Consider the following 18591-nt stretch of genomic DNA (forward strand, 5'->3'; position numbering starts at 1 on the left):
ATGTATCAGCTTTAGAAGAGCTGGTTTTTGCTTGCTTCCATAAAAAGGGCCAATCAACACCTCCCAGCTGGTGAAATGAAGCAGAACTAGGCCTCCATTACTTTGAGACTTGATGGATACTTCACAGCTGCGGCTGAGTGTCTGTGATCAGAGAGTGGAGAGACAAACAGCTGTAAAACATGCCCCACTAAAAACATACACCTACTCACTCACAGTGTGTGCCATCGGCATATACATATACACATACACACATATGACTATGCAGATTTATCCACAACTACATTTGCCATCTCGTGTTCTACCTACAAAACCTAGCATTTATACATTTGAAGGAGTCTTCCATTTATAAACATCCCTAAAACCATGCCTATATTTACTGTTCAGTTGTTTGAAATTAGCTCTGGAAAACTCAAATAAAACATTCTGTGATATTAAAATATACTGCATAAAATAAATTATGGTTATGAAATCTCTTGATATTAAATCTTAATTTGAGTAGCATTTATTTCTTCGAATTATCTAGTGTCTCTTTCCATTTGATTTGTAATATCAGTGAATCTATATATATTTGTCCACAGACACAAACATGTAATCTGAAAGCATTATTATCTTGCTCAATTCTGAGCATGTGCACAAACTATCACTTCATAAATACAAATTCATCTTATTATTAAATTGCACAAGGAACAGTAGTTTCACTAAGCCTCTGATTCATCTCCCGGTGGTTTATTTTGCATGATAAAATGATGTTTACTTTTATTGAGGAAAATAAATTTATGCTAGCTATGTTTTCCAGAGAAAGAAACCCATTTAGGGTTCATTCTGTATTTAAATTGTTTTAAATAGTAACAAATGTTTTTAAATAAAACTTTCAAATAAAACTGAACATGAAATTACGAGGAGTGTGAGGTTTGATGAGCAAAAACAGTATAAATTAATAATTTAACCGCTACATTAAATATAGGTTTTATAGGTCTATAGCTCCATCTAGTGGTTAAAATGATCTGGATTTTCACCACTCATCTTTGCCCCTCTGTGGTGATTAGGCAGTTCTCGACAAAAACACAAATATTCGAGAGATTAAACATTTATATTATCAGGATTTGGTCATTGTCCCCTAATAATTGACAGTATTTAAGATTTTCATTGTAAGAATTTAGCAAGAAACTCGAGACGTTACCTTATTCAGAGTAGTCAAGTGAAGAAAGCTTTATTGGCATGATCGTTAACATTTTACAATATTGCCAAAGCATTTAAAGAAATATGCAATAAATAAAAGTGTGCTTTATATATATATATATATATATATATATATATATATCCCACCAAAAGACTCATTTGGCGGGAATAAAATTTAGGCTGAGAAATAGAAGTACAGTTTCTTAAAGGGCTGTACTGTTGTTTTAAACATGTGTTTATCGTTCAGCTGACAAAACATTGAGAAAAAAATATATTTCCCAAAAATGTCAATACACAATACCCTCCAGAAAACAAGAGTTGTGAAAATTAGATGGAATCTAAAACCTTTACACAGAGGTGTAAATGCCATTTAAAAGACTACGATCCCTCGTAGCCTCGTTTTCACTCCTGTCAAAAGCAAATATGGCGCTATACTCTGAACAAGGTCTATATACAAAGGCAGACTTTAAACAAGTATTAGTTATGCACAATTATTCTAATAGGGTCAAAGGATGTTCTGCTAAATGTCATCTAAAAGTAGCATGTTTGTGTGTGTCTGTCAAAGTTTTATCTTCTGATTAGAATCTAATAATTCTGACGTTTTTCTCTGAATAAAAAAAAAAAAGAAAGAAAAAAAGAAAAGTGGGACCAGTATACAAACCCTAAAAAGGGAAAGATTTCGTGGTCTCTAGTGAGTCTCAAACTGCTGTGTTGGGTGCTCTACACCCATGTAACCCCATCACTACAGTCAAGTGCAGTGGCAGCATGGTGTTCTGGGATTTCTTTTTTTAGCATGAGAAACTAAAAAGCTTGTTGTCATCAAGGGCAACATGGATGGAGCCAAAATCCATTAGGGGTGTCTGCATCAGTCAGTCAACGGCCTGTTTAGTGCAGCGACTAACTTTGTTCCAGTAGAACAAAGTTCCAAAGAATAAACGGTTGGTATTCTGGAGTGGTTCAAATTTGAATCCAATAATAAAATTTGTAGCATGACCTGAAAATTGCAGTCAGTTGGTACAATCAACTTTGAATTTTGAGGAAATTTGCATAGAGGAATGTAGAATTGAATGAGAAATTTAACCAATCCAATTGTGCCAAGTTCATACAAACATCCCTAGAAAAGACTTATGGACCCCAACTTTGGGGACGAAAAGGACATTTGGGGCTTATGTGGGGCTTTTTAATGCTGTTGGCATAAAGGCCATCTACACTCACTGAGCACTTCATTAGGAACACTATGGTCCCAATACTTTGCCCGACGTGGTCTTCTGCTGTTGTAATCAATCTGCCTCAAGGTTCAACGTGTTGTGCATTCTGAGATGCTATGCTGCTCACTACAATTGTACACAGTGGTTACCCAAGTTACTGAAGCCTTTCTGTCATCTCAAACCAGTCTGGCCATTCTCCATTGACCTCTCTCATCAACAAGAATTTTCTGTCTGCAGAACTGCTGCTCACTGTAAGTTTTTTTATCACCACTCTGCATAAACTCTAGAGACTGTTGTGCGTGAAAATCCCAGGAGATCAACAGTTACAGAAATATTCAACCCAACCTGTTTGGCACAACCAATCATGTCAAGGTCGAAATCACTGAGATCACATTTCCCCCCCCCCCATTCTGATGGTTGATGTGAACATGAACTGAAGGTCCTGACCCGTATCGGCTCGATTTTATGCATTGTACTGCTGCCACACGACTGGCTTATTAGATAATCGCATGAATAAGTATGTGTACATGTCTTCCTAATAAAGTGCTCATTAAGTGTATATGGCAGTGTACTTTTAAAAGTTGACAATATTTACTGAGCAGGTATTCACATTTAAATATGCTTTCTCCTAATATATTTCTATTCCAAAAACCAGACTCATCCTGAATTCACTAGCATATCCACATTTTTGTCCAATGAAATGCTCTCTAGAATGTGAATGTCCCATCCCCAAATACTACCTGCCTCAGACTAGCAATAGCAAGCAGCAAATTAATGGTTCAAGCCACGGCTTGTTTCATCATGTAAACTGAAGGCTACTGGGCCTTTAAAACAAAGGGACAAGTCTTTCAATATGTCCCACCCAAACCACTTGTTTTGACAAAGGAAAAAACACTGTGCACCATTCACTTTCATTGTATGGGGGGAAAAAAGATGCAATGAAAGTGACTGAAGCGAAAGTGTATCTTTTGTGTTTTGTTGTGGAAAGAAAGTCATATGGGTGAGAATGAGTACATGATGACAAAATCTTAATCCTTTAATTCATTGAAATACATTCAACCATTGCTTTAAGACCACTTCTGCTACAACACATTTTGTAAAGTCAATGTACAGAATGCCACTGAAATGTTTGATATTTATTCCAAAATTTGTTTACAGATGTGGAAGGGAGCAAAGTCCATAAAATAAAGATAACATCACTTTTTTTTTTTTTTTTCTTTTTTTTTTTAAGACAACACAATTTGTAAACATTGAATGAGATCCTGATAGGATGACCAAAAAGAAAGGGCAAATTCCTAAAAAAATACAAAACAGAAGACCATTTTAGTCTAAAATTTATCAACTGTCTCACATGGCTGTAGAGGCCTACATTTTTAATCAGATGTCCTGAGTGAATCAAGGGAGCAGGCGTCGTGGGGGGCGTGGACCTGAACCTGTCAAAAAAAAAAAAAAAAGGAACAAGAGCATTTAATATGCATAAATTAATAACAGATTCTTCCAGGCCAAATTCTTTTCTCTAAATACCAGTAGTCATTATAAAAAAAAACTGATAAAGGGTAGACCTGTTGGGGCTCCCATATGAAGGCTCCTAAGTGAAGGTGGTGGTACCCTTGGACCCCGGGGGCCATTCTGCAGTGGGGGTCGCAATGAATGAGACCCCGGATGCGGCAACAGCCCTCGAGGGGAGTGGAAACCATGAGGTATGTGATCAAGGAGAGGGCTACGAGTCAGGGATGGACCACAAGGAGGTGTTATGCCTAGAAGAGGTTGAGGTTTGTCAAGAGCCTGAGGGGCCAGTGGCCCTCTAGATGGCAGGGAACCAAAAGAAGGACCATGAGAGACTGAGGGGGCACGTGTGGTTGAAGGACCATGGGGGGCAGTTGATCTGTGAGAAGGTGGCTTAAGAGTTTGTATGGAAAGCAGAGGTGGTGGTTTTGTTTTGGGATATGAGCCTGAAAACACAGGGAACACCGTTTATATGAAATATACTAAACAGTCTCAAAGTCAGCTTGAGCAATTTAATGGATTAAATCATTTTAAATCCACCCTCGTCGTTCCAAACCTGTATGACTTTCTTCCACAGAAGACAAAGGGGGATGTTAGGTTGAATGACAGCCTCAGTTATCATTCACTTTTCATTGCATCTTTTTTCCATACAATAAAAGTGGATGGTGACTAAGGCTAACAATCTGCCTAACATCTTTTGTGTTCCAGTAAATTTTTAATTTCTACAATTTAGATTTTTTTACATTTATGGCTGTATTTCATTCTGTGCCCCACAAACAAACCTTGCGATCCCATGTGAAGGCCTAGAGGTGCATTTCCTGAGCCTAAGGATGGGTTTGTCCGCTCTCTTGGTGGTGGTAGTCCAGAGCCAGCAGGTAGAAGTGGTGGGGGCTTTCCTAACCCTGGAGGCAGACTGTTTATCACAGGAGTCACCTCACTGTCCACGTCAGTGGAAGTTGCTGTAAAAGAAAAGAACAATGTTGTGAACAAACTTAAATTAACTTAAAAATCATGTAATGATCGCCAAGGAGCCTGCTGTCAAAATGTACAGTAAAAAAGGAGTTATACTTTGGTCTGTTCTCACCCAAACCCAACTGGATGACTTCAGAAGACATTGGTTAAACCACTGGAGTCTTATGGATTACTTTTATGCTGTCTTTATCTCCTTTTTGGAGCTTCAAAGATTTGGTCACCATTCACTTGCATTGTATGAAACTACAGAGCTGAAATATTCTTCTAAAAATCTTCATTTGTGTTCAGCAGAAGAGAGAAAGTCATACACATCTGGGATGGCATGAGGGTGAATAAATGATGAGAGAATATTCATTTTTGGGTGAACTATCACCCACTCCCTTTGTGACAAATAGCCCCAATATCCCTATTCAAAGAAGAGCATTTTATCTAGTGATAGACCAGTAAATTGGCTAGGCCGATTAATAAGCGATGCGTTGCATTGCATTTTGTGATTATCGACATCGCCGATAACTGTACAACAAGGAAGCTTTAGCTCCCCCTTGTGTTAGCTCCAAAATCTAATACCAACTTTGTAAATAGATGCACAATTTTCTGTTTGCACCTATTTGAAGTACATTTTAAAAATATTTTTGAATAAACTTGAATAAATACAGCACATAATGTATGTTAAATTTCAACAATATTGTGTTCATCATACACAAAGAGAAACATGATAAATGAAGAAATGGATTTTTCATGAATAGATCACAATAACAGTAACTAAATTAGGCCAGGAGGACATGGTATGTTCACCTTGCAGATGGTCCTGGCGGTTTTGAAGGTACTCTGCCAGCGTGCTGAGCTCCTCTGGGTAAAGGTGCAAACCTTCGGCCAGGAGAAAGAGCAGGTGGCGTGTGGCAGAGGGAACAGCGTGGTGCTCCAGCTTGCCGCGCTCCAGGTAGTCCTCTGTCAGCTCAGCCGCCCGCACCGCTGCCTCCGTGGGGTCCGGCTCCTGCCGTGAGCCACTCACGTGCCTGAACTCCACCATCACAAACTCCATGGCCTGTTCTTTGGGCATGTTTCGATGAACTGCAGAGAGGCAGTAGCAGGGTCAGCCAGAGGATGGAGGGGGGTTACATATGGTGCTCAGTGTGAGCCGCTGCAGTCTAAGCAGTGTGCACCAGAGTTCTACCTCATCAGCAACACACTGCAGTGTCAACCACTGCTTAACCGAATTACGACATTAGAATAAAGAATGCAGTTAAAGAATACATTCAATAGATTACACATTTGTATAGACTCACAGTTAGATGAAGGGACAATTTTTGGAGAGATTATTTAGGATTGATTTTAAAACTTTCAGACAAACTATTTGACTGTGTGTAACATAAGAAGGCAATGTGCATGTGAGTATCTTTTGTATTTTTGCTCATTGGTCTTGGAGTTGATTTTACCTCTTATTTTTCAAAATAGCAGCACAATGAGAGGTTTCTGTTTGTTTTTATCCAAACATGCTTAGACGTTCTTAACACATGCAATTAATTTAGCAAGTGTGCTTACATGTTTGAAAGGAAAAAATGATTCTATTTTAGGGATTCAAGAAATTATATATAATTGATAATTGAATTACAGTAATAGAATACAAAACAGCTTTTGAAATATTTATTGAAGACATCTAAGATGCATTATTCAATATTAACAGTGTGTTTTGTTTTTTTAAAGTGGTGGGCATTACATGTAATATAGAATTTAAAAGTAGCAATTAAAACAGGTCTGTTGTTTCAATGCGTTTCTTCCATTTTAATATTGGGGGTACAATGACAATGAAAAAGCACTTTTAAAATTAACCGCAATCAGCAGTCACCAATCTTTTTGTAGCATCTCACAAAACATTTTTAAAATACTGCATAGGTTTTAATGGAGCACACATACCAGTTTATTCCTGTCAACTGGTAAATACATAAATCAATAAAATAAATTATACCCCTGCCTAAACATTTCAACCAATGTTCTCTTGATTTTGGGGTAATTTCTTGATGCATATTGGATTTCTTTGAATATTTCGAAATAATATTCATGTTTTTAAAAAAAGCTAATTATGTTTAAAACACGCAGACAAACTTGTTGATTTTTAAAAAAAAATTTTTTTTAAATGGGGGTAATAATGGGGTAGAATTGTTATGTATATTAGAAAAAGTATTTCTTCTGAACAAAGGATTTGGGAGACAACACAACTGTGATCTACCCACAAGAACTCCAGTCAAAAAAAGTTTTATGTGGTGCATGTGTGTTTGGAGGCATCTTGATAGTTAATTATGATGAGTGTTAACATTCTGCTTTTCATAATGTTCATTACCTAATAATGAGTATAGAAATGCCCACCACTAAGTCTAGCTTTCTTAATCTTTAGCTACTGTATAAGATTATTTAACTGAAGTACAAAGAATATTTAAACTGTTTTTGTTGGGAGATAAACTGGACTTACTTTTGAGGGACTCTGAAAATATGATTACAGTGCACGAGGAGAGAGTTACATTATTCTGCTCGACGAGAATACATAAGGGGGAACCGTCTGAGCGGACATCTTGGAGGGCCCGGGTCAGGCCTGATTCAGCCTGCAGGTAAAGCATTTCCACCGAGAGGCCGCGTTCCTGCAAACACTGGCCTATCGATTTGGGGTAATCCCTTTGAAAGAAGAAGAAGAGATCTGGTTATTGAGCACCATGCTTGAGGGCTTGAAGTGAGCAAATGTGGGGGATCATGGTGTGGCCTGGTTTATATCTGCAGTAATGAAGCGCTGAAGATTTACATATATCAATAAATCAACACAAATCAGGTTACCATTTTAACAATATAACAAGATTTCATGAGGTTTTGTTCAGGTTTTTTGCTGAACAAATGCTTTTGCTTGATGTTAAGTTGTTTATTGTAATAAAAATTGTCATTGGACACAGTAAGTGAAAAATGTTTACATTTGATGTATTGATTTTTACATATAATTTTTACACTAATATGCAGAATGCAAATTGTACATTTTAAACAAACTTTACACTGATTAACACAATTTTAAACTCTAAACTATATTACCAAAACTAAGTGTGTTTAAATTACAAAAACACTGTAAAGAAAGTTTGCAAATAAAAACATGAAGAAAAATTCTATTTTATTTGCACATTAAAGGGGTCATTGTATGGAGAATAAACTTTTCCTTGATATTTAGACATATAAGAGGTAACTGTACTATAAAAACATACCATACATTTAAGAACTCAAAACTTCCTTCCCAGTCTAAAAAGAGCATTTATAGTTGCCACCCTGCTGAAACATCTCGTTTTGAAATCTGTGTTCATGGCGACACGAGACATTGCTCATTTGTATTTATAAGTCCCACAACATGCGTCATCGTACCCTTGGACCCGCCCATTGGCGCTCAGTTCGTATCGTAAACAGAAAGAGAGAGCAGGACAAACAGGCATAGTGTGGCCAACTATTCCCGAATACCAAAGGGGACCAATATGGACTATTTTGAATTATTTTTGTACATAAACTTGCACTAGACAGATGTCTTTAACCGTTGTTGTGCATCTCGCACTGCTTTTAAATGACACGGTGTCAAGTTATTACTCAGAAAAGGTGATTCCTCTTGATGTTTTGAGAAAAATCTCAACCATGTACGTTTTTTTTTGTTTTTTTTTACGCCAATCTGCGACATTTTTAATTGTTAGTGTATGTAAACATACACTAGTGGACGTCTTTTATCGTTTTGATGTGTTTCAATGTGCGCCTATGTGTGTGCGTCATTTCACCGTTCTTTGGACTATGTATATGCATTTTTTTCATCTCATCAGCGTGGATTGTTTGTGAACCAGTTATAATATGAATCAAGCATTGCAAAGGAACTTTTATTGAAGGATGGGAAAGATAAAAACACTATTGCACCCTACTGCAAAACCGTAAGTGAACTAAAACATTGAGTTTCAAATATGGCTGTATTTGACGGGCTGCACAATGTTAGCCAATCAAAACCGTGGGTTTCAGACAAAGGGCCAGAAACAGGGTGGAAAATGATCATATATTTCTAAATTATGACTGCAAAAAAACTATACCAACATTATCTTTATTTAAAAAAAATATATCATTTCATGACCCCTTTAATTAATAAGGATTCAACAAGATCTATTCATTTAAAAGTTATTCATAATTTATGTTTGTTTCAAATTTATTGCATTTGTATATATAAAAATAATCAAATTCATTGTATAATTAAAAATATTAGTATGCATTTAAATGTTTTAATTGTATTTTTATATTTTGCTATTTACTATTTTTTAGTATGGAATTGTTTGAAACAAAAATAAGGCTTTGATTGAGCATTTTAAATTTCGCTTGTTCTCAAAGAAGTTGTTTTGCATATTATACAACAGGGATTGTGGTTATAAATTAAGGTTTGTAAAGGATACAGCTTCCTGGGCACATTAATTCCTTTGTGGGAAGTGTGAAATGTTGTGTAGGAGGGTGAAAAATGTACAGAATACCATAAAAACTAAGTTTGACTTTTAAATATAGATACAGCAGTGTCAGTAAATATAACCAAATTAACCCAAACCAAACTACACATTCTTTTACACTTTAGTGTGATCTAACATATGAGCTAGTGCTGAAAATGTTTGTTACTGTCTGAAAGTTCAAGGTTTGTTACATTTATTTAGAAGTCAATATAAATGATTTTTCTTTTTGTATGATTTATTTTCGATAAATGTATTTTTCGTTTGGAAAATTAAGCCAGGAGGAAAATTAACACGAGGTCTGGAGAGAATTTTGAGTAATTTCTTGCAGTCGTTTCAATGAAGGTGGAAGTTTTGAACCATGTATAAAAGATCAGACTTTTTACATTTATTTACAAATTTGATTTCAAATGTATTCATAACTGTGGACTGTGGCCCACAAGTAAAAAGGATACATTTTGAATTTCACGAGATATCTCACAGATTCCATGTAACACAATCATGGTAATGTTTTTAAGCTTTGGAAAGATTTATGTGACAAATTACAAACATTTAGAATGCTGTTTCTTTTTCAATGCATATTTAAATCCCTAATTGAATTGTTTACTTCATTATCACAAAATTATTACATGTGCCAGGTTCATGGATGGTTCCTGATGCACATCTTTAACTTAACTAACCGCATCAAGCAAACATTCACACAGGGAATTTTCAGAAAATGTACATCATTTCACAAAATGTCTAAGCCAAATGTGTATGTTCCAGATTTTTACTATAAGACTCTGCTTTTTAAAATTGAAATTAAGAGAATAACAATTACACAAACAGAAAGTAAATTTACTTGCTTTTAAAATGATCAATGTGGCAGAATTTTACTGCTACTTGTGGTGTATACTCACAAACTCTGGATGCTGACGGACAGGACGACACAGTCTGCAGGCTGTCTCGCACCATCTCCATGTAGCTGCTGGTAGAACTTCTTGAATACGGCAGTGCGTTGAGCTGATGGATCATACTCTTGTAGAGAAACAGCTGATACAATACACAAAAACTCACATTAAAGTTTTACTCAAATAAGTGCTCCAATTAATCCAATTTAGGGATTAAGTGTAGTTTATTTATATCAAATGTGTTTCAGGATATTTTTAAATGTGACTATTTCTATGTGTGGAGACAAATCTACATGCACTCTGTTATTATAGATTTGGATTTTTAATTTCGTTTTTATTTCTATTTTATATTCAATTTGTCATTACATTTTAGTTTAGTTTAGTTTTCGTTTTCTCAGTGTTTTGTAGTATCAGTTTAGTTAGTTTTTATTTTAGTTTTAGTATTTTTTTCATGGCTGCCAAAGCTGAACGTTTACTGGTATCATTTAAAAAGTCAAACCTTATGACATTTCTCCGGGCAGTCCTGTGTTCTCTCTATCTAGAGGTATTTTCATGTAAATGTTGCACATTTTATAATAAAGGGTGAATATGGGTAAAGTGACAAAAGACATTTAAGCTTGATCCACATTGTATCCATATGTATTTCCTTAAATCATTATACATCTTACTAAACTAATATTTAGGGAGTACACAATTAAAGGGATAGTTCACCCATAAAATGAAAATTCTCTCATCATTTACTCACCCTCATGCCATCCCAGATGTGTATGACTTTCTTTCATCTGCTGAACACAAACAAAGATTTTTAGAAGAATTCTTTGGCTCTGTAGGGCCAGACAATGCAAGTCATTAGGGGCCAAAACTTTGAAGCTCCAAATAGCACATAAATGTGGCATAAAAGTAATGCATACGACACCAGTGGTTCCAGTATATCCGTCTTTAGAAGCGATATGATAGGTGTGGGTGAGAAACAGATCAATATTTAAGTCCTTTTTTACTATAAATCTTGACATCAGCTGTCTCCTTGGCAATCATGATTTCAAGCTCAATTATATTTCCCAGTGCCATCTAGCATTCTGCGAGCTCTACTAGTTAGTGTAATCGATGTTGAAATAATGATCATTCCTGTAGACTGCAATTGCAAGATGTACAGTGAAAAAGGAGTTACATTTTGGTCTGTTCTCACGCAAAACAGATTAGATCACTTCAGAAGACATTGATTAAACCACTTATGGATTACTTTTATCCTGCCTTTATGTGCTTTTTGGAGCTTCAAGGTTTTGGACCCTGTTGACTTGCATTGTATGGACCTACAGAGCTTAAATGTTCTTCTAAAAATTGTTGTTTGTGTTCATCAGAAGAAAAAAAGTCATACACATCTGGAATGGCATGAGGGTGAGTAAATGATGAGAGAATTTTCATTTTAGGGTGAACTAACCCTTTATCTTTTTGAGGGTTTTAAATTGGGATGTGTGGCAGAATTCATTTCATGACAACTGCTGGGAAAAGCAATGGTAAAGAAAATGAATTTTGAGGTAAATCTTGTTACGGTTATAAAAAATTACGTTAACTTAAATGTTATGATGTGAAAGTGTATATGAAAATATAACAAATTATTCCAAATAGATGTAGATATTTTCTAGAAAATAATTTTTCCTCTGTCCCACTTTACCAGTACTGCTTATTAAAATCTGGGATTTGTTTAAAAGAGGGTCTTCAAATGTTTTTTGGTTTTGACAAAGAGAGAAGACATGCTAAGCTTTCTTTAAAGGTATAATCTTAGGTTATGTGTCGTTTTGATCATAATTCAAAATGTCAAGAAAAGTAACATTTCCAGTAGTGTCCCACTTTCCCCATATTCACCCTAGTACAACTAAAACTAAAATGAATTTGAGATCATTTTTATTTTATTTTAGTTAGTTTTGAAGTTATGAAAAAGTATTTTAGTTTCAGTTTTTTCCAATCATTTGAGTTTTTATTTTAATTAACGAAAATTATTTTAGTTAGTTTTCATTAACTATAATAACACTGCTCTGAGACTTAGATGAATGCATAAAGAAAATAATAATTATTTTTTATAGATTTAAGGAACACAATGACATTATCCATAATAGGCACAACAGTAGCAGTGAGAAAAGTTGTTTATCCAACAAACAAAAAAAGTACATTACCAGTTGACTGATGAGGTGAATGCTCATTGTCTTTTGTGCCAGAGTAGTCAGTCACTTCTTTCAAACTTTCAAAACTGAACATTTAGGGGAAAATGGAAAAAAGCAATAAAAGTGAATGGTGAGTGAGACTAACGTTCTGCCAAATATCTCCCTTTGTGTTCCATTCAAGAAAATCATATGGTTTTCGAACTTTCAGATCAATAATCAATCACCTTCTTTAATCTTTAGCCATAAATTGTGAAAAAGCAAATGTATATTTAGGAGAAATGGGAGATGTCCCATATATACTGCCATTTAAAGATTTGGGGTCACTTGACTGAAATGTTTTTCATGATCTTAAAAATCTTTTGATTTGAAGGCGTATGCTTAAATGTTTAAAATTAGTTTTGTTGACAAAAATTGTGCCACCATATTAATTTATTTCATTACAAAACTAACATTTTATACAAAATAAAAAAAAAGTTTTTGAGATGGATGACTTATTGGATGACTTGGACCAAATAATAAAGAAAAGCAGCCAATAAGTGTCCAACATAGATGGGAACTCCTTCAATATTGTTTAAAAAGCATCCCAGGGTGATACCTCAAGAAGTTGGTTGAGAAAATGTCAAGAGTACATTTCTGCAAATTCTAGGCAAAGGGTGACTACTTTGAAGATGCTAAAATATAACACAGTTTTGATTTATTTTGGATTTTTAGTCACAACATAATTCCTATAGTTCCATTTATGTTATTCCATAGTTTTGATGACTTTACTATTATTCTAAAATGTGAAAAAACAAACAAACAAAAAAATTATAATAAAGAATGAGTAAGTGAACTCAAACTTCTGAATGGCAGTGTATAAGAGAAAATATCAGTCCCATTACACCTTGTTGACTCTACCCATTTTCTGTCAGTTATTTCTCTCGTCTTGGGTACCTCTCAGATTTCTGGTGATCCTCTTTTCTCTCCTCCCTCATAGGATATGGTTGTCTCCTAAAAGACCTGAGAGGGTTTGGCCCACTGCATAGAGTAAAAAACAACTTAAAAGTGATAAAAAAAAAAAAATCTGGGAGATCACGGAGTACTAAAATGTAAGAGGTTGTGAGATGTCTCAAAACCTAGTGAGCTGCCAGTCCAGAACGTCCAAAGCTAGGGTGACCATATTCTGGTTTTCCAAAAAGGACACACCTTTTTTTTTTTTCCGCCAGGGAGGTGGAATAATAGGGTTCAAAACAGTGTTACTATAAATGCAAACTTTAATACAGTGAAAAAGACACTCTACTAGCATAACATAAATATATATAAATAAATAACAATTTCCAACATCCTTTTGAATGTCCATGTACTAAAATAAAATATTTGATGCCATGAGTGTACCTTCATTTACTATTATTTTGAATGGCCATGGAAAATGAAGCAATGTGATAACAATTTTACCTGGTTGCAAAAAGTAGTCCGTTAATTTACCTGATGAACTTTCACCTTTTGTTGACCCTTTATGCTTCACAGAGCTAATGTGTGCTTCTAAATCACTTGCACCTTTATTAGCAACTGACACATAAGTGCCAGCTTTACATGTCATACATTCTGCTTCCCACGGATCTCGACCTGGACAAAAGCATGGGAATTTTTTGCAAATCTTCAGTAAATTTGCACTTTTGTTTGGGCATTGTTTCCACTCAGCTGTCATTTGCTGCTGATGCCGAACACAACAGCGCATTCGCGGAGAGATTGACAGGCAGGAATTTGGCCAATAGCTGCTGCAAGCCTCTTATAATTGACCAATTGGTGTGCGAGAAGGCGGGACTTACAAAGAGGGGTTAAAGCAGTGCAAATATGCGCACACACAATGAAGTATTAGATCAGATGCACATTATAATGCAACTAAAGCCGAATCCCGGATATTTTCGCAAATTTAGAAATCCCGGCCGGACGCTTTTTTAAGGTCCGAAAAAGAGGACATGTCCGGGAAAAAAAAGAGGACGTATGGTCACCCTACCAAAACACGCCTAGGCTAAAATGCCCCCAAAAATGTTGTCTGTAAGTAGGTAGAGCTCTGGGTTTTGAGACACAACCACTATGTCTGCAAATACATGTACAGGTCATATATATACCCTCCTCCACTGTTTGGCGGTGGTAATATGCCCCCAGCCTTCTTCACCCACGACGACATTTGATTTCCTCTTAACAAACGGAAGGTTATGCAACATAATACACATAAAAAATGTTAGATTAAAACCAATATCGCAGTGCACAAGACCCAATCAAGTTGCTGTCCCACCAAATCTCATAACAACAAAAGGCGATTTAACACCTGATTTTTCAAAAACAACCCCCCTTTATCTAAACTGTCTATGGTTAAAACAATATCTTATATTTGCAATACTTAATCAAGTTATTGTTATGAGAGGACAAATTAAAAATTGGAGCATTATGAAACCCATCTTACCAGCGTAGATCTTCAGTTATATTACTGCTGCTTTAATAAGCGTGATACAATGTTAAATCTTTACATGCAATGACTTTATATTATTTCAACCTATTATTATTTTTTTTTAGATTAATACTTGGTTAAGTTGTGGATAATAATGAAAATTACACGTAAGGGCTCACGGTTTCTTTTTGAGAACCTGCTTCCAACCCGTTCTGACTTCTTCCTTACGAACAATGTGGATTTACAGAAGTGCGGAGTGCCTCCCACTGGATAGGCAGCCAAACGACGAGATCAGTGAGGAATGACGTCACGACACAGGGGGCTCAAACCTGCTCATGGAGACTTGGGTTTGTTGGTTTGGATCCAACTCTTATAAAGCAGATCTTGAAACAGCTTAAACAAGGTCATTGGGCTCACTTGAACATTTCAGGTAGGTGTGTATAAAGCTAGTCATATATTTTTCTGTCTTCAGTTTTTGTGTACACTTCCACTCTATTATAGTCTTAATACTGTTTCCACTAACAGAAAAGTACCAGAACGGTCCTACCCCTGAGGGGAGGGGTTGTGCATGTACCATTGCAATAGCGTTGCATGCTTTGAAGCACCTTGGGGTACAATGTAAACACCATATATATATATATATATATATACAGTTCTGTGCAAATGTTTTAGGCACATAAGATGTTTCACAAAAACATTTGTCTTAAGATGGTTATTTATATCTTCAGCTTTAGTGTGTCAATAGGATAAATGTATTTTAGACTCCCAAACATTACTTTTGCAAATAGAAAAGATTAGAATAGAAGAACAGGGAGCCCTGCAACAGATGTCATGGCCCCCACAAAGCCCCCCACTGAACATTGTGTCAGTCTGAGATTACATAAAGAGACAGAAGCAACTGAAACAGCCTAAATAGATAGAAGAACTGTGGCGAATTCTCCAAGATGCTTGGAACATCCTATCTGCCAACAACCAAGAAAAACTGTGTCCAGGTGTACCTAGGATAATTGGCGTTATTTTAAAGGCAAAGGTGGTCTCACTGAATATTGATTTAGCTTTGTTTACTGGACTTTGTATGACATTAAGTGATAAATGAAAACTATTTGTCATTATCTTTGAAGACATCCTCACTATGCAAAAATGTTCACAAGTGCCTAAAACTTCTGCACAGTACTGTATATATATATATATATATATATATATATAGACACAAGTAATATAACTCCAGTGGTTAAATCCATATCTTCAGAAGCGATTTGATAGGTGTGGGTAAGAAACAGATCAATATTTTATTTATTTTCCACTGTAAATCTCCACTTTCACTTTCTTTCATACACTATATTGCCAAAAGTATTCGCTCATCTGCCTTTAGACGCATATGAACTTAAGTGACATCCCATTCTTAATCCATAGGGTTTAATATGACATCGGCCCACCCTTTGCAGCTATAACAGCTTCAACTCTTCTGGGAAGGCTTTCCACAAGGTTTAGGAGTGTGTTTATGGGAATTTTTGACCATTCTTCCAGAAGCGCATTTGTGAGGTCAGACACTGATGTTGGACGAGAAGGCCTGGCTCGCAGTCTTCGCTCTAATTCATCCCAAAGGTGCTCTATCGGGTTGAGGTCAGGACTCTGTGCAGGCCAGTCAAGTTCTTCCACACCAAACTCGCTCATCCATGTCTTTATGGACCTTGCTTTGTGCACTGGTGCGCAGTCATGTTGGAACAGGAAGGGGCCATCCCCAAACTGTTCCCACAAAGTTGGGAGCATGGAATTGTCCAAAATCTCTTGGTATGCTGAAGCATTCAGAGTTCCTTTCACTGGAACTAAGGGGCCAAGCCCAGCTCCTGAAAAACAACCCCACACCATAATCCCCCCTCCACCAAACTTCACAGTTGGCACAATGCAGTCAGACAAGTACCGTTCTCCTGGCAACTGCCAAACCCAGACTCGTCCATCAGATTGCCAGATGGAGAAGCGTGATTCGTCACTCCAGAGAACGCGTCTCCACTGCTCTAGAGTCCAGTGGCGGCGTGCTTTACACCACTGCATCTGACGCTTTGCATTGCACTTGGTGATGTATGGCTTGGATGCAGCTGCTCGGCCATGGAAACCCATTCCATGAAGCTCTCTACGCACTGTTCTTGAGCTAATCTGAAGGCCACATGAATTTTGGAGGTCTGTAGCGATTGACTCTGCAGAAAGTTGCCGACCTCTGCGCACTATGCGCCTCAGCATCCGCTGACCCCACTCTGTCATTTTACGTGGCCTACCACTTCGTGGCTTCCACTTTGTTATAATACCACTGACAGTTGACTGTGGAATATTTAGTAGCGAGGAAATTTCACGACTGGACTTGTTGCACAGGTGGCATCCTATCACAGTACCACGCTGGAATTCACTGAGCTCCTGAGAGCGGCCCATTCTTTCACAAATGTTTGTAGAAGCAGTCTGCATGCCTAGGCGCTTCATTTTATACACCTGTGGCCATGGAAGTGATTGGAACACCTGAATTCAATTATCTGGATGGGTGAGCGAATACTTTTGGCAATATAGTGTATTTTGAAAGTGAACGTGGAGATTTATAGTAAAAAAGGACTTAAATATTGATCTGTTTCTTACCCACACCTATCAAATCGTGTGTAACGGTTCAAATGTCTCACGGTTCGGTTTGTATCACAGTTTTAGGGTCACGGTTTCGGTACAGTTCAGTATTTGCTATGTTCAGAAAAAAATATATTACTTCAAAATCCAAAGAATACTCTATTTGGTAAACACTTCAACAGGTTTGCCCTTAACAAAAATCATGATTTTACAACAGTTACCATAGTTTAATCATGGTATTTGTAGTAAAACCACAAAATCAACATAGTTACTGTCATGGTTACAATAAATAGTAAAATCATGATTACTATATGAAAACTGCAGTATTACTGTTATAAAACCATGGTTAATTGTATCAAAAACATGATTTCTGCTCAGATGTTTATTTCTGGTTCATGGTTACTACAATATTACTATTGTAAAACCATGGTTGATTTTCATCAGGGTCCTTAACTAAAAAAACAAAACAAAAAACATCCCTAATTACTGAATCAACACTTAAAATGAATACCTGACATTAATGCTACATGCATCAACATAAAGTGCATTTTAAACTTAACATATATTCAACAGTCATAATCTGTACATCACTATAAAAGGAATAAACTTGCTATAAAAATGGATACAAGAAGGGATGTTGTGATAATGTGGCTCGGGTATTTTAATTATACATGGAAATCCCACATATGGCAATGAACACCCCAAGCGCTTTAGTTATTGTTCCATGTCTGTCTGAATCAGCACTGAGTGCCTGCTTAAAAACGGAAGGGAGTGTGTGCAGTTTCGGCTCATCTGCGGCTTTCTTTCTTTATCCGGGTCATATCGGCGTAAATGATTAATCATGTAATGATTTATTACTATAATGGCATTTTAATGCGATTAATCAAAGCGCATTATTGACGCTCGCATGCGCGATAGATTACAGCTGTGCAAGGAAACAGGAAGAACTCGCGTGCGCGTTTTAAACCCTCACTCTCATTTTTTACATAAATTACCAGTATGCGGCACTCGCGTCGAGTGATGTCGGCAAACAGTGCCTATTTTATACACATTTTTTGACCATCGCTGTTGTAATTGACTGCAAAAATTAAATGTTTTCAGAAAGGAGAAACACATGGGGCTTCTCTCTCAGCGAATCATTTCAATGTGTGCAGA

The 18591-nt window shown here is 36.4% G+C and overlaps 1 protein-coding gene across 4 annotated transcripts; it reads right to left on the reverse strand.

Moving 5' to 3' along the window:
* Nucleotides 1–1204: 1204 nt before the first annotated feature.
* LOC127456233 (nuclear receptor coactivator 5-like) lies at nucleotides 1205–15071 on the reverse strand. 4 transcript variants are annotated; one of them, XM_051724622.1, is made up of 11 exons: nucleotides 15012–15026; nucleotides 14848–14874; nucleotides 14513–14581; nucleotides 13335–13418; nucleotides 12414–12487; nucleotides 10252–10384; nucleotides 7333–7532; nucleotides 5661–5936; nucleotides 4676–4852; nucleotides 3950–4339; nucleotides 1205–3820 (listed from the first exon to the last, which is right to left on the reverse strand). In XM_051724622.1, exons 3-11 carry the CDS (start codon nucleotides 14569–14571, stop codon nucleotides 3783–3785), a joined length of 1431 nt encoding a protein of 476 aa, XP_051580582.1. In that variant the 5' UTR covers nucleotides 14572–14581; nucleotides 14848–14874; nucleotides 15012–15026; the 3' UTR covers nucleotides 1205–3782. The 4 variants fall into 4 exon arrangements, with proteins under 4 accessions (XP_051580582.1, XP_051580581.1, XP_051580583.1 ...); XM_051724621.1 differs by having other exon boundaries at nucleotides 14998–15014; XM_051724623.1 differs by lacking the exon at nucleotides 14848–14874 and having other exon boundaries at nucleotides 15012–15055.
* Nucleotides 15072–18591: the final 3520 nt, after the last annotated feature.

This window comes from Myxocyprinus asiaticus, chromosome 18 (assembly GCF_019703515.2).
Source record: "Myxocyprinus asiaticus isolate MX2 ecotype Aquarium Trade chromosome 18, UBuf_Myxa_2, whole genome shotgun sequence".
NCBI classification, from domain to species: domain Eukaryota; kingdom Metazoa; phylum Chordata; class Actinopteri; order Cypriniformes; family Catostomidae; genus Myxocyprinus; species Myxocyprinus asiaticus.

Bases quoted from the DNA above. Each gene is read 5' to 3' on its own strand.
- LOC127456233 (XM_051724623.1), bottom strand. From the start codon at position 14,571: ATGTCGTCGTGGGTGAAGAAGGCTGGGGGCATATTACCACCGCCAAAC. The intron at 4,853-5,660 runs GTGAACATACCA...TTTCTTTTACAG, and splicing joins CCGCCAGGACCATCTGCAAG to CAACTTCCACTGACGTGGAC. The intron at 4,340-4,675 runs GTTTGTTTGTGG...CTGTGTTTTCAG, and splicing joins CCTTCACATGGGATCGCAAG to GCTCATATCCCAAAACAAAA.